The sequence below is a fragment of the Heptranchias perlo genome, unplaced genomic scaffold, assembly GCF_035084215.1.
Source record: "Heptranchias perlo isolate sHepPer1 unplaced genomic scaffold, sHepPer1.hap1 HAP1_SCAFFOLD_323, whole genome shotgun sequence".
NCBI lineage: Eukaryota > Metazoa > Chordata > Chondrichthyes > Hexanchiformes > Hexanchidae > Heptranchias > Heptranchias perlo.
In genome coordinates, this window is record NW_027139335.1 from 1 (window position 1) to 27,175 (window position 27,175).

General features: G+C 40.8%; 1 protein-coding gene across 1 annotated transcript in view; it reads right to left on the bottom strand.

The window, feature by feature from the left end:
- Window positions 1-5: 5 nt before the first annotated feature.
- The window catches only part of LOC137311304 (nck-associated protein 1-like), a gene marked incomplete at its 3' end in the record, with an annotated part of 322,061 nt that continues 294,891 nt past the window's right edge, over window positions 6-27,175 (bottom strand). The window contains exons 11-15 of the mRNA XM_067978594.1: window positions 15,547-15,605; window positions 10,684-10,829; window positions 2,693-2,825; window positions 170-289; window positions 6-74 (exon numbers count right to left, since the gene is read on the bottom strand). Of these exons, the coding sequence (XP_067834695.1) occupies window positions 6-74; window positions 170-289; window positions 2,693-2,825; window positions 10,684-10,829; window positions 15,547-15,605 (527 nt within the window). The remainder of the gene's footprint in view (window positions 75-169; window positions 290-2,692; window positions 2,826-10,683; window positions 10,830-15,546; window positions 15,606-27,175) is intronic.

Below are 27,175 nucleotides of genomic sequence, written 5' to 3' on the forward strand. Positions count from 1 at the left end.
TTCTTGCTGGCCAGCTTCTTGCGTTTCTTGTTGACGGCTTTGCTAATGGTTTGAGCAGTGTACTTGGGCAGGAGCTGCAGAGAAACGAGCCAGGGAGGCGTGCGTCAGTACGACTCCGCAGAATCACCGTCAAGGGAGCGAGAGACGGTTACCGATCTGCCTCACTCACCTTCTCACTGAGGTTCCGTTGCTCGAAGCACAGCTCGATCATACAGATGCTGGCGTGTTTGGTGATTTCATCCAGAAAATTGCTGCACAAGCCAACGCTTCGATTCTGGAGGACAGTGTACTGCATGGAAAGAGACAACACTCCCATCGGCAACTGCATCAAAGCAACAGGCCAGAGCCAGTGACAACCAGACAGATCCCCAATCGAATTCAGTGCTGATAGCCTGCGTTTCATGTGTGCCAGTGACACTGGCAAGAGGGAATTCCATCGAAGGCCAACGCAATGTTGGCTTTTATTGCTAGGGGGATAGAATATAAAAACAGGGAGGTATTGCTGCAGTTATATAATTGTAAACAATTTTACAACACCAAGTTATAGTCCAGCAATTTTATTTTAAATTTGCTGGACTATAACTTGGTGTTGTAAAATTGTTTACAATTGTCAACCCCAGTCCATCACTGGCATCTCCACATCGCAGTTAGATAAGGTATTGGTGAGACCGCACCTGGAATACTGCATACAGTTTTGGTGTCCACACTTAAGAAAAGACATACTTGCTCTCGAGGCAGTACAAAGAAGGTTCACTCGGTTAATCCCGGGGATGAGGGGGCGGACATATGAGGAGAGGTTGAGTAGATTGGGACTCTACTCATTGGAGTTCAGATGAATGAGAGGCGATCTTATTGAAACATATAAGATTGTGAAGGGGCTTGATCGGGTGGATGCGGTAAGGATGTTCCCAAGGATGGGTGAAACTAGAACTAGGGGGCATAATCTTAGAATAAGGGGCTGCTCTTTCAAAACTGAGATGAGGAGAAACTTCTTCACTCAGAGGGTGGTAGGTCTGTGGAATTTGCTGCCCCAGGAAGCTGTGGAAGCTACATCATTAAATAAATTTAAAACAGAAATAGACAGTTTCCTAGAAGTAAAGGGAATTTGGGGTTACGGGCAGCGGGCAGGAAATTGGACATGAATTTAGATTTGAGGTTAGGATCAGATCAGCCATGATCTTATTGAATGGGGGAGCAGGCTCGAGGGGCCGATTGGCCTACTCCTGCTCCTATTTCTTATGTTCTTATGTTCTTATACAATATGCATAGAGTTGCATAGAGGTCATGTTTAGAGCTGACATGGGCCTGTTTCTATATTCAACAAAGGACATAAGCCTGGCCCTTTCTTATAGGGTCGATTCTGCCCTCCAACCATATCCCTCAGAGACAGTTAGATGCCAGGATGAGAGGGTCATCGGTTGCTCTGGAAAGATCAGCTGTACTGATTTTGGTGACTGGGGGGAGTTGTAGAACACAGGATCACCCCGGTTCGAGGTTCAGTTCACTCAATGGGAGTCAGCACAGTTGTCCATATTTGAGATTAAATGTTGAGGGAGAGGAAACACACACAATTCTCAGAGATTAACTCCTAAAAAGTGGGACAGTGTCAAACACGGTAAGAGGTGGGATTGGGTGAACCAGGTGCATATTGTATAAGAACATAAGAACATAAGAAATAGGAGCAGGAGTAGGCCAATCGGCCCCTCAAGCCTGCTCCGCCATTTGATAAGATCATGGCTGATCTGTGATCTAACTCCATATACCTGCCTTTGGCCCATATCCCTTAATACCTTTGGTTGCCATAAAGCTATCCATCTCAGATTTAAATTTAGCAATTGAGCTAGTATCAATTGCCGTTTGCGGAAGAGAGTTCCAAACTTCTACCACCCTTTGTGTGTAGAAATGTTTCCTAATCTCACTCCTGAAAGGTCTGGCTCTAATTTTTAGACTGTGCCCCCTACTCCTAGAATCCCCAACCAGCGGAAATAGTTTCTCTCTATCCACCCTATACGTTCCCCTTAATATCTTATAAACTTCGATCAGATCACCCCTTAACCTTCGAAACTCCAGAGAATACAACCCCAATTTGTGTAATCTCTCCTCGTAACTTAACCCTTGAAGTCCGAGTATCATTCCAGTAAACCTACGTTGCACTCCCTCCAAGGCCATTATGTCCTTCCGAAGGTGCGGTGCCCAGAACTGCTCACAGTACTCCAGGTGCGGTCTAACCAGGGTTTTGTATAGCTGCAGCATAACTTCTGCCCCCTTGTACTCCAGTCCTCTCGATACAAAGGCCAGCATTCCATTAGCCTTATTGATTATTTTCTGCACCTGTTCATGACACTTCAATGATCGATGTACCTGAACCCCTAAGTCCCTTTGGACATCCACTGTTTTTAACTTTTTACCATTTAGAAAGTACCCTGTTCTATCCTTTTTTGATCCAAAGTGGATGACCTCACATTTGTCTACATTGAATTCCATTTGCCACAGTTTTGCCCATTCACCTAATCTATCAATATCCCTTTGTAATTTTATGTTTCTATCCAGTGATTGGATTGTTGTGCAGGGTGGAGGCGATAACACAGCTCCTTCATTGAATCGCCTGGATTAAGAGAAACTACTTTGAAGTGAGCAAGTGTATCAGAAGCGAGCAGCACAGGTAGGTGGCACAGGCAGCCAAGGGACTCACCTCCTCAGGGCACATCTCATGGACACAGTTTGAGAAATGGGAGCAAATCAGCGGAAAGGCAATCAGGTACTGCAGCTGCGTGGGGTCCTCTGCGTTTTGCAAAAATATCTTCTCGAACAAACGTGGGTAGAAACTGCCACAAAAAGGAGGTACACGTGTCAGAACATGCAAGGGCCAAGAACCCAGGAGGACATTGGGTGAGTCTACAATATCCACACTTTATTCACATGATCAGTCGCTCCAGTTAACAAGGATGATTATCGATCGATCTCACTCCTCATGTACAGAGACACATCTCAAAGGGCTGACTCATTGAGGACACCAACAAAGAGGGAGAAAGGGTAAGATGGAGATGGTTAGGGTCGGGGGCCAGTGGGGGGGAGTTACAAAGAGAGAGGTTTTAATGAGGTTTTGGAAAGCAGGAAGTGACAACAGGGAGGAAACGGTATTGGAGGGAGAGGAAGTTCAGGAGGACAGCAGAGAAATGCTGAATGAGTCAAGGAGTTTCAATTGGGGGCATGTGAAACTGTACCAGGTGAACAGGGCTCAGGTTATACTGTACCAGGTGAACAGGGCTCAGGTTATACTGTACCAGGTGAACAGGACTCAGTTTATACTGTACCAGGTGAACAGGGCTCAGGTTATACTGTACCAGGTGAACAGGGCTCAGGTTATACTGTACCAGGTGAACAGGGCTCAGGTTATACTGTACCAGGTGAACAGGACTCAGTTTATACTGTACCAGGTGAACAGGGCTCAGGTTATACTGTACCAGGTGAACAGGGCTCAGGTTATACTGTACCAGGTGAACAGGGCTCAGGTTATACTGTACCAGGTGAACAGGGCTCAGGTTATACTGTACCAGGTGAACAGGGCTCAGGTTATACTGTACCAGGTGAACAGGACTCAGGTTATACTGTACCAGGTGAACAGGACTCAGGTTATACTGTACCAGGTGAACAGGGCTCAGGTTATACTGTACCAGGTGAACAGGGCTCAGGTTATACTGTACCAGGTGAACAGGGCTCAGGTTATACTGTACTAGGTGAACAGGGCTCAGGTTATACTGTACTAGGTGAACAATGCTCAGGTTATACTGTACCAGGTGAACAGGACTCAGGTTATACTGTACTAGGTGAACAGGACTCAGGTTATACTGTACCAGGTGAACAGGGCTCAGGTTATACTGCACCAGGTGAACAGGGCTCAGGTTATACTGTACCAGTTGAACAGGACTCAGGTTATACTGTACCAGGTGAACAGGACTCAGGTTATACTGTACCAGGTGAACAGGGCTCAGGTTATACTGTACCAGGTGAACATGGCTCAGGTTATACTGTACCAGGTGAACAGGACTCAGTTTATACTGTACCAGGTGAACAGGGCTCAGGTTATACTGTACCAGGTGAACAGGGCTCAGGTTATACTGTACCAGGTGAACAGGGCTCAGGTTATACTGTACTAGGTGAACAGGGCTCAGGTTATACTGTACTAGGTGAACAGGACTCAGGTTATACTGTACCAGGTGAACAGGACTCAGGTTATACTGTACTAGGTGAACAGGACTCAGGTTATACTGTACCAGGTGAACAGGGCTCAGGTTATACTGCACCAGGTGAACAGGGCTCAGGTTATACTGTACCAGTTGAACAGGACTCAGGTTATACTGTACCAGGTGAACAGGACTCAGGTTATACTGTACCAGGTGAACAGGGCTCAGGTTATACTGTACCAGGTGAACATGGCTCAGGTTATACTGTACCAGGTGAACAGGACTCAGTTTATACTGTACCAGGTGAACAGGGCTCAGGTTATACTGTACCAGGTGAACAGGGCTCAGGTTATACTGTACCAGGTGAACAGGGCTCAGGTTATACTGTACCAGGTGAACAGGACTCAGGTTATACTGTAGCAGGTGAACAGGGCACAGGTTGTACAGTACCAGGTGAACAGGACTCAGGTTGTACTGTACCAGGTGAACAGGGCTCAGGTTATACTGTACCAGGTGAACAGGGCTCAGGTTATACTGTACCAGGTGAACAGGACTCAGGTTATACTGTACCAGGTGAACAGGGCTCAGGTTGTACTGTACCAGGTGAACAGGACTCAGGTTATACTGTACCAGGTGAACAGGGCTCAGGTTATACTGTACCAGGTGAACAGGACTCAGGTTATACTGTACCAGGTGAACAGGACTCAGGTTATACTGTACCAGGTGAACAGGGCTCAGGTTGTACTGTACCAGGTGAACAGGACTCAGGTTATACTGTACCAGGTGAACAGGGCTCAGGTTATACTGTACCAGGTGAACAGGGCTCAGGTTATACTGTACCAGGTGAACAGGGCTCAGGTTATACTGTACCAGGTGAACAGGACTCAGGTTGTACTGTACCAGGTGAACAGGGCTCAGGTTATACTGTACCAGGTGAACAGGACTCAGGTTATACTGTACCAGGTGAACAGGGGACAGGTTATACTGTACCAGGTGAACAGGACTCAGGTTATACTGTACCAGGTGAACAGGACTCAGGTTATACTGTACCAGGTGAACAGGACTCAGGTTATACTGTACCAGGTGAACAGGGCACAGGTTATACTGTACCAGGTGAACAGGGCACAGGTTATACTGTACCAGGTGAACAGGACTCAGGTTATACTGTACCAGGTGAACAGGGCTCAGGTTATACTGTACCAGGTGAACAGGGCTCAGGTTATACTGTACCAGGTGACCAGGACTCAGGTTGTACTGTACCAGGTGAACAGGACTCAGGTTGTACTGTACCAGGTGAACAGGGCTCAGGTTATACTGTACCAGGTGAACAGGGCTCAGGTTATACTGTACCAGGTGAACAGGACTCAGGTTATACTGTACCAGGTGAACAGGGCTCAGGTTATACTGTACCAGGTGAACAGGGCTCAGGTTATACTGTACCAGGTGAACAGGACTCAGGTTATACTGTACCAGGTGAACAGGGCTCAGGTTATACTGTACCAGGTGAACAGGGCTCAGGTTATACTGTACCAGGTGAACAGGGCTCAGGTTATACTGTACCAGGTGAACAGGGCTCAGGTTATACTGTACCAGGTGACCAGGACTCAGGTTGTACTGTACCAGGTGAACAGGACTCAGGTTGTACTGTACCAGGTGAACAGGGCTCAGGTTATACTGTACCAGGTGAACAGGGCTCAGGTTATACTGTACCAGGTGAACAGGGCTCAGGTTATATTGTACCAGGTGAACAGGGCTCAGGTTATACTGTACCAGGTGAACAGGGCTCAGGTTATACTGTACCAGGTGAACAGGGCTCAGGTTATACTGTACCAGGTGAACAGGACTCAGGTTGTACTGTACCAGGTGAACAGGGCTCAGGTTATACTGTACCAGGTGAACAGGACTCAGGTTATATTGTACCAGGTGAACAGGACTCAGGTTATACTGTACCAGGTGAACAGGGCTCAGGTTATACTGTACCAGGTGAACATGGCTCAGGTTATACTGTTCCAGGTGAACAGGACTCAGTTTATACTGTACCAGGTGAACAGGGCTCAGGTTATACTGTACCAGGTGAACAGGGCTCAGGTTATACTGTACCAGGTGAACAGGGCTCAGGTTATACTGTACTAGGTGAACAGGGCTCAGGTTATACTGTACTAGGTGAACATGGCTCAGGTTATACTGTACCAGGTGAACAGGACTCAGGTTATACTGTACTAGGTGAACAGGACTCAGGTTATACTGTACCAGGTGAACAGGGCTCAGGTTATACTGCACCAGGTGAACAGGGCTCAGGTTATACTGTACCAGTTGAACAGGACTCAGGTTATACTGTACCAGGTGAACAGGACTCAGGTTATACTGTACCAGGTGAACAGGGCTCAGGTTATACTGTACCAGGTGAACATGGCTCAGGTTATACTGTACCAGGTGAACAGGACTCAGTTTATACTGTACCAGGTGAACAGGGCTCAGGTTATACTGTACCAGGTGAACAGGGCTCAGGTTATACTGTACCAGGTGAACAGGGCTCAGGTTATACTGTACCAGGTGAACAGGACTCAGGTTATACTGTAGCAGGTGAACAGGGCACAGGTTGTACTGTACCAGGTGAACAGGACTCAGGTTGTACTGTACCAGGTGAACAGGGCTCAGGTTATACTGTACCAGGTGAACAGGGCTCAGGTTATACTGTACCAGGTGAACAGGACTCAGGTTATACTGTACCAGGTGAACAGGGCTCAGGTTGTACTGTACCAGGTGAACAGGACTCAGGTTATACTGTACCAGGTGAACAGGGCTCAGGTTATACTGTACCAGGTGAACAGGACTCAGGTTATACTGTACCAGGTGAACAGGACTCAGGTTATACTGTACCAGGTGAACAGGGCTCAGGTTGTACTGTACCAGGTGAACAGGACTCAGGTTATACTGTACCAGGTGAACAGGGCTCAGGTTATACTGTACCAGGTGAACAGGGCTCAGGTTATACTGTACCAGGTGAACAGGGCTCAGGTTATACTGTACCAGGTGAACAGGACTCAGGTTGTACTGTACCAGGTGAACAGGGCTCAGGTTATACTGTACCAGGTGAACAGGACTCAGGTTATACTGTACCAGGTGAACAGGGGACAGGTTATACTGTACCAGGTGAACAGGACTCAGGTTATACTGTACCAGGTGAACAGGACTCAGGTTATACTGTACCAGGTGAACAGGACTCAGGTTATACTGTACCAGGTGAACAGGGCACAGGTTATACTGTACCAGGTGAACAGGACTCAGGTTATACTGTACCAGGTGAACAGGGCTCAGGTTATACTGTACCAGGTGAACAGGGCTCAGGTTATACTGTACCAGGTGACCAGGACTCAGGTTGTACTGTACCAGGTGAACAGGACTCAGGTTGTACTGTACCAGGTGAACAGGGCTCAGGTTATACTGTACCAGGTGAACAGGGCTCAGGTTATACTGTACCAGGTGAACAGGACTCAGGTTATACTGTACCAGGTGAACAGGGCTCAGGTTATACTGTACCAGGTGAACAGGGCTCAGGTTATACTGTACCAGGTGAACAGGACTCAGGTTATACTGTACCAGGTGAACAGGGCTCAGGTTATACTGTACCAGGTGAACAGGGCTCAGGTTATACTGTACCAGGTGAACAGGGCTCAGGTTATACTGTACCAGGTGACCAGGACTCAGGTTGTACTGTACCAGGTGAACAGGACTCAGGTTGTACTGTACCAGGTGAACAGGGCTCAGGTTATACTGTACCAGGTGAACAGGGCTCAGGTTATACTGTACCAGGTGAACAGGGCTCAGGTTATACTGTACCAGGTGAACAGGGCTCAGGTTATATTGTACCAGGTGAACAGGGCTCAGGTTATACTGTACCAGGTGAACAGGGCTCAGGTTATACTGTACCAGGTGAACAGGGCTCAGGTTATACTGTACCAGGTGAACAGGACTCAGGTTGTACTGTACCAGGTGAACAGGGCTCAGGTTATACTGTACCAGGTGAACAGGACTCAGGTTATACTGTACCAGGTGAACAGGGCTCAGGTTATACTGTACCAGGTGAACAGGGCTCAGGTTATACTGTACCAGGTGAACAGGGCTCAGGTTATACTGTACCAGGTGAACAGGACTCAGGTTATACTGTACCAGGTGAACAGGGCTCAGGTTATACTGTACCAGGTGAACAGGGCTCAGGTTATACTGTACCAGGTGAACAGAACTCAGGTTATACTGTACCAGGTGAACAGGACTCAGGTTATACTGTACCAGGTGAACAGGGCTCAGGTTATACTGTACCAGGTGAACAGGGCTCAGGTTATACTGTACCAGGTGAACAGGACTCTGGTTGTACTGTACCAGGTGAACAGGGCTCAGGTTATACTGTACCAGGTGAACAGGGCTCAGGTTATACTGTACCAGGTGAACAGGACTCAGGTTATACTGTACCAGGTGAACAGGACTCAGGTTATACTGTACCAGGTGAACAGGACTCCGGTTATACTGTACCAGGTGAACAGGGCTCAGGTTATACTGTACCAGGTGAACAGGGCTCAGGTTATACTGTACCAGGTGAACAGGACTCAGGTTGTACTGTACCAGGTGAACAGGGCTCAGGTTATACTGTACCAGGTGAACAGGGCTCAGGTTATACTGTACCAGGTGAACAGGACTCAGGTTATACTGTACCAGGTGAACAGGGCTCAGGTTATACTGTACCAGGTGAACAGGGCTCAGGTTATACTGTACCAGGTGAACAGGACTCAGGTTATACTGTACCAGGTGAACAGGGCTCAGGTTATACTGTACCAGGTGAACAGGACTCAGGTTATACTGTACCAGGTGAACAGGGCTCAGGTTATACTGTACCAGGTGAACAGGACTCAGGTTGTACTGTACCAGGTGAACAGGGCTCAGGTTATACTGTACCAGGTGAACAGGGCTCAGGTTATACTGTACCAGGTGAACAGGGCTCAGGTTATACTGTACCAGGTGAACAGGACTCAGGTTATACTGTACCAGGTGAACAGGGCTCAGGTTATACTGTACCAGGTGAACAGGGCTCAGGTTATACTGTACCAGGTGAACAGGGCTCAGGTTATACTGTACCAGGTGAACAGGGCTCAGGTTATACTGTACCAGGTGAGCAGGGCTCAGGTTATACTGTACCAGGTGAACAGGGCTCAGGTTATACTGTACCAGGTGAACAGGACTCAGGTTATACTGTACCAGGTGAACAGGACTCAGGTTATACTGTACCAGGTGAACAGGACTCAGGTTGTACTGTACCAGGTGAACAGGGCTCAGGTTATACTGTACCAGGTGAACAGGACTCAGGTTATACTGTACCAGGTGAACAGGGCTCAGGTTATACTGTACCAGGTGAACAGAGCTCAGGTTATACTGTACCAGGTGAACAGGGCTCAGGTTATACTGTACCAGGTGAACAGGGCTCAGGTTATACTGTACCAGGTGAACAGGGCTCAGGTTATACTGTACCAGGTGAACAGGACTCAGGTTATACTGTACCAGGTGAACAGGACTCAGGTTATACTGTACCAGGTGAACAGGGCTCAGGTTATACTGTACCAGGTGAACAGGACTCAGGTTATACTGTACCAGGTGAACAGGGCTCAGGTTATACTGTACCAGGTGAACAGGGCTCAGGTTATACTGTACCAGGTGAACAGGGCTCAGGTTATACTGTACCAGGTGAACAGGGCTCAGGTTATACTGTACCAGGTGAACAGGACTCAGGTTATACTGTACCAGGTGAACAGGACTCAGGTTATACTGTACCAGGTGAACAGGGCTCAGGTTATACTGTACCAGGTGAACAGGGCTTGGGTAGCAACAGCCAATAATGCAAGAGAATCATGTTCTCAGGCCCTCCCTGCCTCCCATATCTCTTTGTCACCCCCTCCTGTCACTCCCTTACTCTCTGACCCCTCACCCTCTCATCTTTTCCCGTCATCCTTTCTCCTCTCTCTCTCTCTCTCTCTCTCAACACAGTTTCAGACATGCAATAGGCTTGATCTCACCCTCTCACTCTTTCTCCTTCCCTCTCTCTTCTCTCTCAGGCACAGGCACTCTTCATTAACCATTCGTTGGTTTCCAGTTTGGAAAAGATGAGCTTGATGGCCTGAGGTTGTTTCCCTCAGTGGCCTGCTCCAGGTTTTAAATCTCTGAACATTCCCATGTCAACCCTTCCCCTCACCCCTTCGGACAGCAAGATCTTCTCTCACTCAGGGCGTCCTAATTTTCTGTTCTGAAATCTCTGTGGCTGAGACAAGAGAACATCAGTAATGCAGCTGTAGTAAAATGTGTGGAAACCCTGCTCCATGCACTGCAGTAGGAAGAGCTAGAAGATGACAGGCTCCCTCTCGTTCTAGGGGCTAACACCGCGCAGGGAGCTCGGGCCCAGGGAGCAGGTTTATAGTCAGCAGTGTCTGTCTGTCTGTGTTTCTCCAGTACGAACCAGAAGGGGGTGAGGTCAGCTGTCTCCTCCATTAGGCCATCCAAACCGTCCAGCATCTTTGTGTGGAAGACAATGGTGTTCATCAGGGAGGCAATCTTCAGATTTTCTCGCAGAATCAGAGGTGTTTTGGCAACGCTTGTATAAGCCTGAAATAGAACAGTCAATTCGATATTACAAACAGAGTGAGGCACAGCATGATGTCCATAACTGCACCTGGTACGGATACAAGAGCAGTGTACCCCATCGTACCCCATCATATCCCATCATATCCCAACATCGAGCATCGTATCCCATCGTACCCCATCGTACCCCATCATATCCCATCATATCCCAACATATCTCATCATATCCCATCATATCCCAACATAGAGCATCGTACCCCATCGTACCCCATCGTACCCCATCATATCCCATCATATCCCAACATAGAGCATCGTATCCCATCGTACCCCATCGTACCCTATCATATCCCAACATATCCCAACATAGAGCATCGTACCCCATCGTACCCCATCGTACCCCATCATATCCCATCATATCCCAACATAGAGCATCGTATCCCATCGTACCCCATCGTACCCTATCATATCCCAACATATCCCAACATAGAGCATCGTATCCCATCGTACCCCATCGTACCCTATCATATCCCAACATATCCCAACATAGAGCATCGTACCCCATCGTACCCCATCATATCCCATCATATCCCAACATAGAGCATCGTATCCCATCGTACCCCATCGTACCCTATCATATCCCAACATATCCCAACATAGAGCATCGTACCCCATCGTATCCCATCATATCCCATCATAGAGCATCATATCCCATCATATCCCATCATCGAGCATCGAATCCCATCATATCCCATCATATCCCAACATAGAGCATCATACTCTGATACAAGGGCAGTGTACTCTGTGATACCCAATCACCTCATCATATCCCATCATCGTGCATCGTATCCCATCGTATCCCATCGTATCCCATCATATCCCAACATAGAGCATCGTATCCCAACATAGAGCATCATGTTCCATCATATCCCATCATATTCCATCATATCCCATCATCAAGCATCGTATCCCATCATATTCCATCATATCCCATCATCAAGCATCGTATCCCATCACATCCCATCATAGAGCATCATATCCCAACATAGTGCATCGTATCCCATCGTATCCCATCATATCCCATCACATCCCATCATATCCCATCACATAGCATCATATCCCATCACATCCCATCATAGAGCATCATATCCCATCACATCCCATCATAGAGCATCATATTCGAACATAGAGCATCGTATCCCATCGTATCCCATCATATCCCATCATAGAGCATCGTATCCCATCGTATCCCATCGTATCCCATCGTATCCCATCACATCCCATCATAGAGCATCATATCCCATCATAGAGCATCATATCCCATCATAGAGCATCGTATCCCATCATATCACATCATATCCCAACATAGAGCATCGTACACTGATACAAGGACAGTGTACTCCGTGATACCCAAAGACCTCATCATATCCCATCATATCTCATAATATCCCATCATCGAGCATTGTATCCCATCATATCCCATCATATCCCAACATAGAGCATCGTATCCCATCATATCCCAACATAGAGCATCATATCCCATCATATCCCATCATTGAGCATCGTATCCCATCATATCCCAACATAGAGCATCATATCCCATCATATCCCATCATCGAGCATCGTATCCCATCATATCCCAACATAGAGCATCGTATCCCATCATATCCCATCATAGAGCATCGTATCCCATCACAGAGTATCATATCCCATCATAGAGCATCGTATCCCATCATATCCCATCATATCCCATCATAGAGCATCGTATCCCATCACAGAGTATCATATCCCAACATAGAGCATCGTATCCCATCACAGAGCATCGTATACCCATCATATCCCATCACAGAGCATCGTATCCCATCATAGAGCATCATATCCCATCAGAGAGCATCGTATCCCATCACAGAGCATCATATCCCATCATATCCCATCAGAGAGTATCGTATCCCATCATAGAGCATCATATCCCATCATATCCCATCATAGAGCATCGTATCCCATCACAGAGCATCGTATCCCATCATATCCCATCGTATCCAATCATATCCCATCGTATCCCATCATAGAGCATTGCATCCCATCACAGAGCATCGTATCCCATCATAGAGCATCATATCCCATCATATCCCATCATATCTCATCGTTTCCCATCACAGAGCATCATATCCCATCATAGAGCATCATATCCCATCATAGAGCATCATAACCCATCATAGAGCATCGTATCCCATTGTATCCGATCATATCCCATCATAGAGCATCATATCCCATCATAGAGCATCATAACCCATCATAGAGCATCGTATCCCATTGTATCCGATCATATCCCATCATAGAGCATCATATCCCATCATGGAGCATCAAATCCCATCGTATCCCATCGTATCCCATCATATCCGATCATATCCCATCATAGAGCATCATATCCCATCATATCCCATCATATCCCATCATATCCCATCATAATCCGTCATAGAGCATCGTACTCTGATACAAGAACAGTGCACTCCGTGATACCCAATCACCTCATCATATCTCATCCTATCCCATCATATCTCATCAGAGAGCATCCTGTCCTGATCAATCCCATCACACCCAAATAATCTCATAATATTCTGGCAAAACGCTTCAGTCCCCCTGCTACCCATTCCAAACCTTCAAACACCGCCAGGTCCCACGATACACCTCCTCGTCACACGATACACCTCCTCGTCACACGATACACCTCCTCGTCACACGATACACCTCCTCATCACACGATACACCTCCTCGTCACACGATACACCTCCTCATCCCACAATACACCTCCTCGTCACACGATACACCTCCTCGTCACACGATACACCTCCTCGTCACACAATACACCTCCTCGTCACACAATACACCTCCTCGTCACACAATACACCTCCTCGTCACACAATACACCTCCTCGTCACACGATACACCTCCTCGTCACACGATACACCTCCTCGTCACACGATACACCTCCTCGTCACACGATACACCTCCTCGTCACACAATACACCTCCTCGTCACACAATACACCTCCTCGTCACACGATACACCTCCTCATCCCACAATACACCTCCTCGTCACACGATACACCTCCTCGTCACACGATACACCTCCTCGTCACACGATACACCTCCTCGTCACACGATACACCTCCTCGTCACACGATACACCTCCTCGTCACACGATACACCTCCTCGTCACACAATACACCTCCTCGTCACACGATACACCTCCTCGTCACACGATACACCTCCTCGTCACACGATACACCTCCTCTTCACACAATACACCTCCTCGTCACACAATACACCTCCTCGTCACACGATACACCTCCTCGTCACACGATACACCTCCTCGTCACACGATACACCTCCTCGTCACACGATACACCTCCTCGTCACACGATACACCTCCTCGTCACACGATACACCTCCTCGTCACACGATACACCTCCTCGTCACACGATACACCTCCTCGTCACACGATACACCTCTTCGTCACACGATACACCTCCTCGTCACACGATACACCTCCTCGTCACACGATACACCTCCTCGTCACACGATACACCTCCTCGTCACACTATACACCTCCTCGTCACACGATACACCTCCTCGTCACACGATACACCTCCTCGTCACACGATACACCTCCTCGTCACACGATACACCTCCTCGTCACACGATACACCTCCTCGTCACACGATACACCTCCTCGTCACACTATACACCTCCTCGTCACACGATACACCTCCTCGTCACACGATACACCTCCTCGTCACACGATACACCTCCTCGTCACACGATACACCTCCTCGTCACACGATACACCTCCTCGTCACACGATACACCTCCTCGTCACACGATACACCTCCTCCTCACACAATACACCTCCTCCTCACACGATACACCTCCTCGTCACACAATACACCTCCTCGTCACACGATACACCTCCTCGTCACACGATACACCTCCTCGTCACACGATACACCTCCTCCTCACACGATACACCTCCTCGTCACACGATACACCTCCTCGTCACACGATACACCTCCTCGTCACACGATACACCTCCTCGTCACACGATACACCTCCTCCTCACACGATACACCTCCTCCTCACACGATACACCTCCTCGTCACACGATACACCTCCTCGTCACACGATACACCTCCTCGTCACACAATACACCTCCTCGTCACACGATACACCTCCTCCTCACACGATACACCTCCTCGTCACACGATACACCTCCTCGTCACACGATACACCTCCTCGTCACACTATACACCTCCTCGTCACACGATACACCTCCTCGTCACACGATACACCTCCTCGTCACACGATACACCTCCTCGTCACACGATACACCTCCTCGTCACACGATACACCTCCTCGTCACACTATACACCTCCTCGTCACACGATACACCGCCTCGTCCCTCAAGACACCTCCTCGTCCCTCAATACACCTCCTCGTCCCTCGATACACCTCCTCATTCCTTGATACACCTCCTCGTCACACGATACACCGCCTCGTCCCTCAATACACCTCCTCGTCCCTCAATACACCTCCTCGTCCCTCGATACACCTCCTCATTCCTTGATACACCTCCTCGTCACACGATACACCTCCTCGTCCCTCAATACACCTCCTCGTCCCTCAATACACCGTCAGGAACCACGGTGTAAATGTTGTACATTAATTGCAGCAATATAACTTAATACCTGGAGACGGAACCAATCGAGTCGCAGTCCTCGGAAATTAAATGGCTCCTGATTGGAAACTAAAAACAAAAAACAGATGCGAAATTCAAAGATCAGGGCAGAGAGTGTCTGTTAAAAACTGTAGATTGATATATAGAGAGAGTGTCTGTTAAATACTGTAGATTGATATATGGAGAGAGAGTGACTGTTAAATACTGTAGATTGATATATAGAGAGAGTGTCTGTTAAATACTGTAGATTGATATATAGAGAGAGAGTGTCTGTTAAATACTGTAGATTGATATACAGAGAGAGTGTCTGTTAAATACTGTAGATTGATATATAGAGAGAGAGTGTCTGTTAAATACTGTAGATTGATATATAGAGAGAGTGTCTGTTAAATACTGTAGATTGATATATAGAGAGAGTGACTGTTAAATACTGTAGATTGATATATGGAGAGAGAGTGACTGTTAAATACTGTAGATTGATATATAGAGAGAGTGTCTGTTAAATACTGTAGATTGATATATAGAGAGAGAGTGTCTGTTAAATACTGTAGATTGATATACAGAGAGAGTGTCTGTTAAATACTGTAGATTGATATATAGAGAGAGAGTGTCTGTTAAATACTGTAGATTGATATATAGAGAGAGTGTCTGTTAAATACTGTAGATTGATATATAGAGAGAGTGACTGTTAAATACTGTAGATTGATATATAGAGAGAGAGTGTCTGTTAAATACTGTAGATTGATATATAGAGAGAGAGTGTCTGTTAAATACTGCAGATTGATATATAGAGAGAGTGTCTGTTAAATACTGTAGATTGATATATAGAGAGAGTGTCTGTTAAATACTGTAGATTGATATATAGAGAGAGTGACTGTTAAATACTGTAGATTGATATATGGAGAGAGAGTGACTGTTAAATACTGTAGATTGATATATAGAGAGAGTGTCTGTTAAATACTGTAGATTGATATATAGAGAGAGAGTGTCTGTTAAATACTGTAGATTGATATACAGAGAGAGTGTCTGTTAAATACTGTAGATTGATATATAGAGAGAGTGACTGTTAAATACTGTAGATTGATATATGGAGAGAGTGTCTGTTAAATACTGTAGATTGATATATAGAGAGAGTGTCTGTTAAATACTGTAGATTGATATATAGAGAGAGAGTGTCTGTTAAATACTGTAGATTGATATACAGAGAGAGAGTCTGTTAAATACTGTAGATTGATATATAGAGAGAGTGACTGTTAAATACTGTAGATTGATATATGGAGAGAGTGTCTGTTAAATACTGTAGATTGATATATAGTGAGAGAGTGTCTGTTAAATACTGTAGATTGATATATAGAGAGAGAGTCTGTTAAATACTGTAGATTGATATATGGAGAGAGAGTGTCTGTTAAATACTGTAGATTGATATATAGTGAGAGAGTGTCTGTTAAATACTGCAGATTGATATATAGAGAGAGTGACTGTTAAATACTGTAGATTGATATATAGAGAGAGTGTCTGTTAAATACTGTAGATTGATATATAGAGAGAGTGACTGTTAAATACTGTAGATTGATATATAGAGAGAGTGACTGTTAAATACTGTAGATTGATATATAGAGAGAGTGTCTGTTAAATACTGTAGATTGATATATAGAGAGAGTGACTGTTAAATACTGTAGATTGATATATAGAGAGAGTGTCTGTTAAATACTGTAGATTGATATATAGAGAGAGTGACTGTTAAATACTGTAGATTGATATATAGAGAGAGTGACTGTTAAATACTGTAGATTGATATATAGAGAGAGTGACTGTTAAATACTGTAGATTGATATATAGAGAGAGTGTCTGTTAAATACTGTCGATTGATATATAGAGAGAGTGTCTGTTAAATACTGTAGATTGATATATAGAGAGAGTGACTGTTAAATACTGTAGATTGATATATAGAGAGAGTGTCTGTTAAATACTGTAGATTGATATATGGAGAGAGAGTGTCTGTTAAATACTGTAGATTGATATATAGAGAGAGTGTCTGTTAAATACTGTAGATTGATATATGGAGAGAGAGTGTCTGTTAAATACTGTAGATTGATATATAGAGAGAGTGTCTGTTAAATACTTTAGATTGATATATAGAGAGAGTGTCTGTTAAATACTTTAGATTGATATATAGAGAGAGTGTCTGTTAAATACTGTAGATTGATATATGGAGAGAGTGTCTGTTAAATACTGTAGATTGATATATGGAGAGAGAGTGTCTGTTAAATACTGTAGATTGATATATAGAGAGAGTGTCTGTTAAATACTGTAGATTGATATATAGAGAGAGTGTCTGTTAAATACTGTAGATTGATATATAGAGAGAGTGTCTGTTAAAGACTGTAGATTGATATATAGAGAGAGTGTCTGTTAAATACTGTAGATTGATATATAGAGAGAGTGTCTGTTAAATACTGTAGATTGATATATGGAGAGAGAGTGTCTGTTAAATACTGTAGATTGATATATAGAGAGAGTGTCTGTTAAATACTGTAGATTGATATATAGAGAGAGTGTCTGTTAAATACTGTAGATTGATATATAGAGAGAGTGTCTGTTAAATACTGTAGATTGATATATCGAGAGAGAGTGTCTGTTAAATACTGTAGATTGATATATAGAGAGAGTGACTGTTAAATACTGTAGATTGATATATAGAGAGAGTGTCTGTTAAATACTGTAGATTGATATATAGAGAGAGTGTCTGTTAAATACTGCAGATTGATATATAGAGAGAGTGTCTGTTAAATACTGTAGATTGATATATAGAGAGAGAGTGTCTGTTCAATACTGTAGATTGATATATAGAGAGAGTGTCTGTTAAATACTGTAGATTGATATGCAGAGAGAGTGTCTGTTAAATACTGTAGATTGATATATAGAGAGAGTGTCTGTTAAATACTGTAGATTGATATATAGAGAGAGTGTCTGTTAAATACTGTAGATTGATATATGGAGAGAGAGTGTCTGTTAAATACTGTAGATTGATATATAGAGAGAGTGTCTGTTAAATATTGTAGATTGATATATAGAGAGAGAGTCTGTTAAATACTGTAGATTGATATATGGAGAGAGTGTCTGTTAAATACTGTAGATTGATATACAGAGAGAGTGTCTGTTAAATACTGTAGATTGATATATAGAGAGAGAGTGTCTGTTAAATACTGTAGATTGATATATAGAGAGAGTGTCTGTTAAATACTGTAGATTGATATATAGAGAGAGAGTCTGTTAAATACTGTAGATTGATATATGGAGAGAGTGTCTGTTAAATACTGTAGATTGATATACAGAGAGAGTGTCTGTTAAATACTTTGGATTGATATATAGAGAGAGTGTCTGTTAAATACTTTAGATTGATATATAGAGAGAGTGTCTGTTAAATACTGTAGATTGATATGTGGAGAGAGAGTGTCTGTTAAATACTGTAGATTGATATATAGAGAGAGAGTGTCTGTTAAATACTGTAGATTGATATATATAGAGAGAGTGTCTGTTAAATACTGCAGATTGATATACAGAGAGAGTGTCTGTTAAATACTGTAGATTGATATATCGAGAGAGTGTCTGTTAAATACTGCAGATTGATATATAGAGAGAGTGTCTGTTAAATACTGTCGATTGATATATAGAGAGAGTGTCTGTTAAATACTGTAGATTGATATATAGAGAGAGTGTCTGTTAAATACTGTAGATTGATATATAGAGAGAGTGTCTGTTAAATACTGTCGATTGATATATGTAGAGAGAGTGACTGTTAAATACTGTAGATTGATACATAGAGAGAGTGTCTGTTAAATGCTGTAGATTGATATATAGAGAGAGTGTCTGTTAAATACTGTAGATTGATATATAGAGAGAGTGTCTGTTAAATACTGTAGATTGATATATAGAGAGAGTGTCTGTTAAATACTGTAGATTGATATATGGAGAGAGAGTGACTGTTAAATACTGTCGATTGATATATAGAGAGAGTGTCTGTTAAATACTGTAGATTGATATATAGAGAGAGAGTCTGTTAAATACTGTAGATTGATATATAGAGAGAGTGTCTGTTAAATACTGTAGATTGATATATGGAGAGAGTGTCTGTTAAATACTGTAGATTGATATATAGAGAGAGTGTCTGTTAAATACTGTAGATTGATATACAGAGAGAGTGTCTGTTAAATACTTTAGATTGATATATAGAGAGAGTGTCTGTTAAATACTTTAGATTGATATGTAGAGAGAGTGACTGTTAAATACTGTAGATTGATATATAGAGAGAGTGTCTGTTAAATACTGTCGATTGATATGTAGAGAGAGTGACTGTTAAATACTGTAGATTGATATATAGAGAGAGTGTCTGTTAAATACTGTAGATTGATATATAGAGAGAGTGTGTCTGTTAAATACTGTCGATTGATATATAGAGAGAGTGACTGTTAAATACTGTAGATTGATATATAGAGAGAGTGTCTGTTAAATACTGTAGATTGATATATAGAGAGAGTGTCTGTTAAATACTGTAGATTGATATACAGAGAGAGAGTGTCTGTTAAAGACTGTAGATTGATATATGGAGAGAGTGTCTGTTAAATACTGTAGATTGATATATAGAGAGAGAGTCTGTTAAATACTGTAGATTGATATATGGAGAGAGTGTCTGTTAAATACTGTAGATTGATATATAGAGAGAGTGTCTGTTAAATACTGTAGATTGATATATGGAGAGAGTGTCTGTTAAATACTGTAGATTGATATATGGAGAGAGTGTCTGTTAAAGACTGTAGATTGATATATAGAGAGAGTGTCTGTTAAATACTGTAGATTGATATACAGAGAGAGTGTCTGTTAAATACTGTAGATTGATATATGGAGAGAGTGTCTGTTAAATACTGTAGATTGATATATGGAGAGAGTGACTGTTAAATACTGTAGATTGATATATAGAGAGAGAGTGTCTGTTAAATACTGTAGATTGATATATAGAGAGAGTGTCTGTTAAATACTGTAGATTGATATATGGAGAGAGTGTCCGTTAAATACTGTAGATTGATATATAGAGAGTGTCTGTTAAATACTGTAGATTGATATATAGAGAGAGTGTCTGTTAAATACTGTAGATTGATATATAGAGAGAGTGTCTGTTAAATACTGTAGATTGATATATGGAGAGAGTGACTGTTAAATACTGTAGATTGATATGTAGAGAGAGAGTGTCTGTTATATACTGTAGATTGATATATAGAGAGAGTTTCTGTTAAATACTGTAGATTGATATATGGAGAGAGAGTGTCTGTTAAATACTGTAGATTGATATATAGTGAGAGTGTCTGTTAAATACTGTAGATTGATATATAGAGAGAGTGTCTGTTAAACACTGTAGATTGATATATAGAGAGAGTGTCTGTTAAATACTGTAGATTGATATACAGAGAGAGTGTCTGTTAAATACTGTAGATTGATATATGGAGAGAGAGTGTCTGTTAAATACTGTAGATTGATATATAGAGAGAGTGTCTGTTAAATACTGTAGATTGATATATAGAGAGAGTGACTGTTAAATACTGTAGATTGATATATAGAGAGAGTGTCTGTTAAATACTGTAGATTGATATATGGAGAGAGTGTCTGTTAAATACTGTAGATTGATATATGGAGAGAGTGTCTGTTAAATACTGTAGATTGATATATAGAGAGTGTGTCTGTTAAATACTGTAGATTGATATATGGAGAGAGTGTCTGTTAAATACTGTAGATTGATATATAGAGAGAGCGTCTGTTAAATACTGTAGATTGATATATAGAGAGAGCGTCTGTTAAATACTGTAGATTGATATATAGAGAGAGTGTCTGTTAAATACTGCAGATTGATATATGGAGAGAGTGTCTGTTAAATACTGTAGATTGATATATAGAGAGAGTGTCTGTTAAATACTGTAGATTGATATATAGAGAGAGAGTCTGTTAAATACTGTAGATTGATATATAGAGAGAGTGTCTGTTAAATACTGTAGATTGATATATAGAGAGAGTGTCTGTTAAATACTGTAGATTGATATATAGAGAGAGTGTCTGTTAAATACTGTAGATTGATATATAGAGTGTCTGTTAAATACTGTAGATTGATATATAGAGAGAGAGTGTCTGTTGAATACTGTAGATTGATATATAGAGAGAGTGTCTGTTAAATACTGTAGATTGATATATAGAGAGAGTGTCTGTTAAATACTGTAGATTGATATATAGAGAGAGTGTCTGTTAAATACTGTAGATTGATATATAGAGAGAGAGTGTCTGTTAAATACTGTAGATTGATATATAGAGAGAGTGTCTGTTAAATACTGTAGATTGATATATAGAGAGAGTGTCTGTTAAAGACTGTAGATTGATATATAGAGAGAGTGTCTGTTAAATACTGTAGATTGATATATCGAGAGAGTGTCTGTGAAATACTGTAGATTGATATATGTAGAGAGTGTCTGTTAAATATTGTAGATTGATATATAGAGAGAGTGTCTGTTAAATACTGTAGATTGATATATAGAGAGAGTGTCTGTTAAATACTGTAGATTGATATATAGAGAGAGTGTCTGTTAAATACTGTAGATTGATGTATCGAGAGAGAGTGTCTGTTAAATACTGTAGATTGATATATAGAGAGAGTGTCTGTTAAATACTGTAGATTGATATATAGAGAGAGAGTCTGTTAAATACTGTAGATTGATATATAGAGAGAGTGTCTGTTAAATACTGTAGATTGATATATAGAGAGAGTGTCTGTTAAATACTGTAGATTGATATATAGAGAGTGTGTCTGTTAAATACTGTAGATTGATATATAGAGAGAGTGTCTGTTAAATACTGTAGATTGATATATAGAGAGAGTGTCTGTTAAATACTGTAGATTGATATATAGAGAGAGTGTCTGTTCAATACTGTAGATTGATATATAGAGAGAGAGTGTCTGTTAAATACTGTAGATTGATATATAGAGAGAGTGTCTGTTAAATACTGTAGATTGATATATAGAGAGAGTGTCTGTTAAATACTGTAGATTGATATATAGAGAGAGTGTCTGTTAAATACTGTAGATTGATATATAGAGAGAGAGTGTCTGTTAAATACTGTAGATTGATATATAGAGAGAGTGTCTGTTAAATACTGTAGATTGATATATAGAGAGAGTGTCTGTTAAAGACTGTAGATTGATATATAGAGAGAGTGTCTGTTAAATACTGTAGATTGATATATCGAGAGAGTGTCTGTTAAATACTGTAGATTGATATATGTAGAGAGAGTGTCTGTTAAATACTGTAGATTGATATATAGAGAGAGTGTCTGTTAAATACTGCAGATTGATATATGTAGAGAGAGTGTCTGTTAAATACTGTAGATTGATATATAGAGAGAGTGACTGTTAAATACTGTAGATTGATATATGTAGAGAGAGTGTCTGTTAAATACTGTAGATTGATATATAGAGAGAGTGTCTGTTAAATACTGTAGATTGATATATGTAGAGAGAGTGTCTGTTAAATACTGTAGATTGATATATAGAGAGAGTGACTGTTAAATACTGTAGATTGATATATAGAGAGAGAGTCTGTTAAATACTGCAGATTGATATATGGAGAGAGTGTCTGTTAAATACTGTAGATTGATATATAGAGAGAGTGTCTGTTAAATACTGTCGATTGATATATAGAGAGAGTGACTGTTAAATACTGTAGATTGATATATAGAGAGAGTGTCTGTTAAATACTGTCGATTGATATATAGAGAGTGTGTCTGTAAAATACTGTAGATTGATATATAGAGAGAGTGTCTGTTAAATACTGTCGATTGATATATAGAGAGAGTGACTGTTAAATACTGTCGATTGATATATGTAGAGAGAGTGTCTGTTAAATACTGTAGATTGATATATAGAGAGAGTGTCTGTTAAATACTGTAGATTGATATATAGAGAGAGTGTCTGTTAAATACTGTAGATTGATATATAGAGTGAGTGTCTGTTAAATACTGTCGATTGATATATAGAGAGAGTGTCTGTTAAATACTGTCGATTGATATATAGAGAGAGTGTCTGTTAAATACTGTCGATTGATATATAGAGAGAGTGACTGTTAAATACTGTAGATTGATATATAGAGAGAGTGTCTGTTAAATACTGTCGATTGATATATAGAGAGTGTGTCTGTTAAATACTGTAGATTGATATATAGAGAGAGTGTCTGTTAAATACTGTCGATTGATATATAGAGAGAGTGACTGTTAAATACTGTCGATTGATATATGTAGAGAGTGTCTGTTAAATACTGTAGATTGATATATAGAGAGAGTGTCTGTTAAATACTGTAGATTGATATCTCGAGAGAGTGTCTGTTAAATACTGTCGATTGATATATAGAGAGAGTGACTGTTAAATACTGTAGATTGATATATAGAGAGAGTGTCTGTTAAATACTGTCGATTGATATATAGAGAGAGTGTCTGTTAAATACTGTTGATTGATATATGTAGAGAGAGTGTCTGTTAAATACTGTAGATTGATATATAGAGAGAGAGTGTCTGTTAAATACTGTAGATTGATATATAGAGAGAGTGTCTGTTAAATACTGTAGATTGATATATAGAGAGAGTGTCTGTTAAATACTGCAGATTGATATATAGAGAGAGTGTCTGTTAAATACTGTTGATTGATATACAGAGAGAGTGTCTGTTAAATACTGTAGATTGATATATAGAGAGAGTGTCTGTTAAATACTGTAGATTGATATATAGAGAGAGTGTCTGTTAAATACTGTAGATTGATATATAGAGAGAGTGTCTGTTAAATACTGTCGATTGATATATAGAGAGAGTGTCTGTTAAATACTGTCGATTGATATATAGAGAGAGTGTCTGTTAAATACTGTAGATTGATATATAGAGAGAGTGTCTGTTAAATACTGTAGATTGATAAAAAGAGAGAGTGTCTGTTAAATACTGTAGATTGATATATAGAGAGAGTGTCTGTTAAATACTGTCGATTGATATTTCGAGAGAGTGACTGTTAAATACTGTAGATTGATATATAGAGAGAGTGTCTGTTAAATACTGTCGATTGATATTTCGAGAGAGTGACTGTTAAATACTGTAGATTGATATATAGAGAGAGTGTCTGTTAAATACTGTAGATTGATATATAGAGAGAGTGTCTGTTAAATACTGTAGATTGATATATAGAGAGAGTGTCTGTTAAATACTGTAGATTGATATATAGAGAGAGTGTCTGTTAAATACTGTAGATTGATATATAGAGAGAGTGTCTGTTAAATACTGTCGATTGATATATAGAGAGAGTGTCTGTTAAATACTGTAGATTGATATATAGAGAGAGTGTCTGTTAAATACTGTCGATTGATATATAGAGAGAGTGACTGTTAAATACTGTAGATTGATGTCTAGAGAGAGTGTCTGTCAAATACTGTAGATTGATATATAGAGAGAGTGTCTGTTAAATACTGTCGATTGATATATAGAGAGAGTGTCTGTTAAATACTGTAGATTGATATATAGAGAGAGTGTCTGTTAAATACTGTCGATTGATATATAGAGAGAGTGACTGTTAAATACTGTAGATTGATATATAGAGAGAGTGTCTGTTAAATACTGTCGATTGATATATAGAGAGAGTGACTGTTAAATACTGTAGATTGATATATAGAGAGAGTGTCTGTTAAATACTGTAGATTGATATATAGAGAGAGTGTCTGTTAAATACTGTCGATTGATATATAGAGAGAGTGTCTGTTAAATACTGTCGATTGATATATAGAGAGAGTGTCTGTTAAATACTGTAGATTGATATATAGAGAGAGTGACTGTTAAATACTGTAGATTGATATATAGAGAGAGTGTCTGTTAAATACTTTCGATTGATATATAGAGAGTGTGTCTGTTAAATACTGTAGATTGATATATAGAGAGAGTGTCTGTTAAATACTGTCGATTGATATATAGAGAGAGTGACTGTTAAATACTGTAGATTGATATATAGAGAGAGTGTCTGTTAAATACTGTAGATTGATATATAGAGAGAGTGTCTGTTAAATACTGTCGATTGATATATAGAGAGAGTGTCTGTTAAATACTGTCGATTGATATATAGAGAGAGTGTCTGTTAAATACTGTCGATTGATATATAGAGAGAGTGACTGTTAAATACTGTAGATTGATATTTCGAGAGAGTGTCTGTTAAATACTTTCGATTGATATATAGAGAGTGTGTCTGTTAAATACTGTAGATTGATATATAGAGAGAGTGTCTGGTAAATACTGTCGATTGATATATGGAGAGAGTGACTGTTAAATACTGTCGATTGATATATGTAGAGAGAGTGTCTGTTAAATACTGTAGATTGATATATAGAGAGAGTGTCTGTTAAATACTGTAGATTGATATATAGAGAGAGTGTCTGTTAAATACTGTCGATTGATATATAGAGAGAGTGACTGTTAAATACTGTAGATTGATATATAGAGAGAGTGTCTGTTAAATACTGTAGATTGATATATAGAGAGAGTGTCTGTTAAATACTGTCGATTGATATATGTAGAGAGAGTGTCTGTTAAATACTGTAGATTGATATATAGAGAGAGAGTGTCTGTTAAATACTGTAGATTGATATATAGAGAGAGTGTCTGTTAAATACTGTAGATTGATATATAGAGAGAGTGTCTGTTAAATACTGTAGATTGATATATAGAGAGAGTGTCTGTTAAATACTGTAGATTGATATACAGAGAGAGTGTCTGTTAAATACTGTAGATTGATATATAGAGAGAGTGTCTGTTAAATACTGTAGATTGATATATAGAGAGAGTGTCTGTTAAATACTGTAGATTGATATATAGAGAGAGTGTCTGTTAAATACTGCAGATTGATATATCGAGAGAGTGTCTGTTAAATACTGTCGATTGATATATAGAGAGAGTGTCTGTTAAATACTGTAGATTGATATATAGAGAGAGTGTCTGTTAAATACTGTAGATTCATATATATAGAGAGAGTGTCTGTTAAATACTGTAGATTGATATATAGAGAGAGTGTCTGTTAAATACTGTCGATTGATATTTCGAGAGAGTGACTGTTAAATACTGTAGATTGATATATAGAGAGAGTGTCTGTGAAATACTGTCGATTGATATTTCGAGAGAGTGACTGTTAAATACTGTAGATTGATATATAGAGAGAGTGTCTGTTAAATACTGTAGATTGATATATAGAGAGAGTGTCTGTTAAATACTGTCGATTGATATATAGAGAGAGTGTCTGTTAAATACTGTAGATTGATAGAAAGAGAGAGTGTCTGTTAAATACTGTAGATTGATATATAGAGAGAGTGTCTGTTAAATACTGTCGATTGATATTTTGAGAGAGTGTCTGTTAAATACTGTAGATTGATATATAGAGAGAGTGTCTGTTAAATACTGTCGATTGATATATAGAGAGAGTGACTGTTAAATACTGTAGATTGATATATAGAGAGAGTGTCTGTTAAATACTGTAGATTGATATATAGAGAGAATGTCTGTTAAATACTGTCGATTGATATATAGAGAGA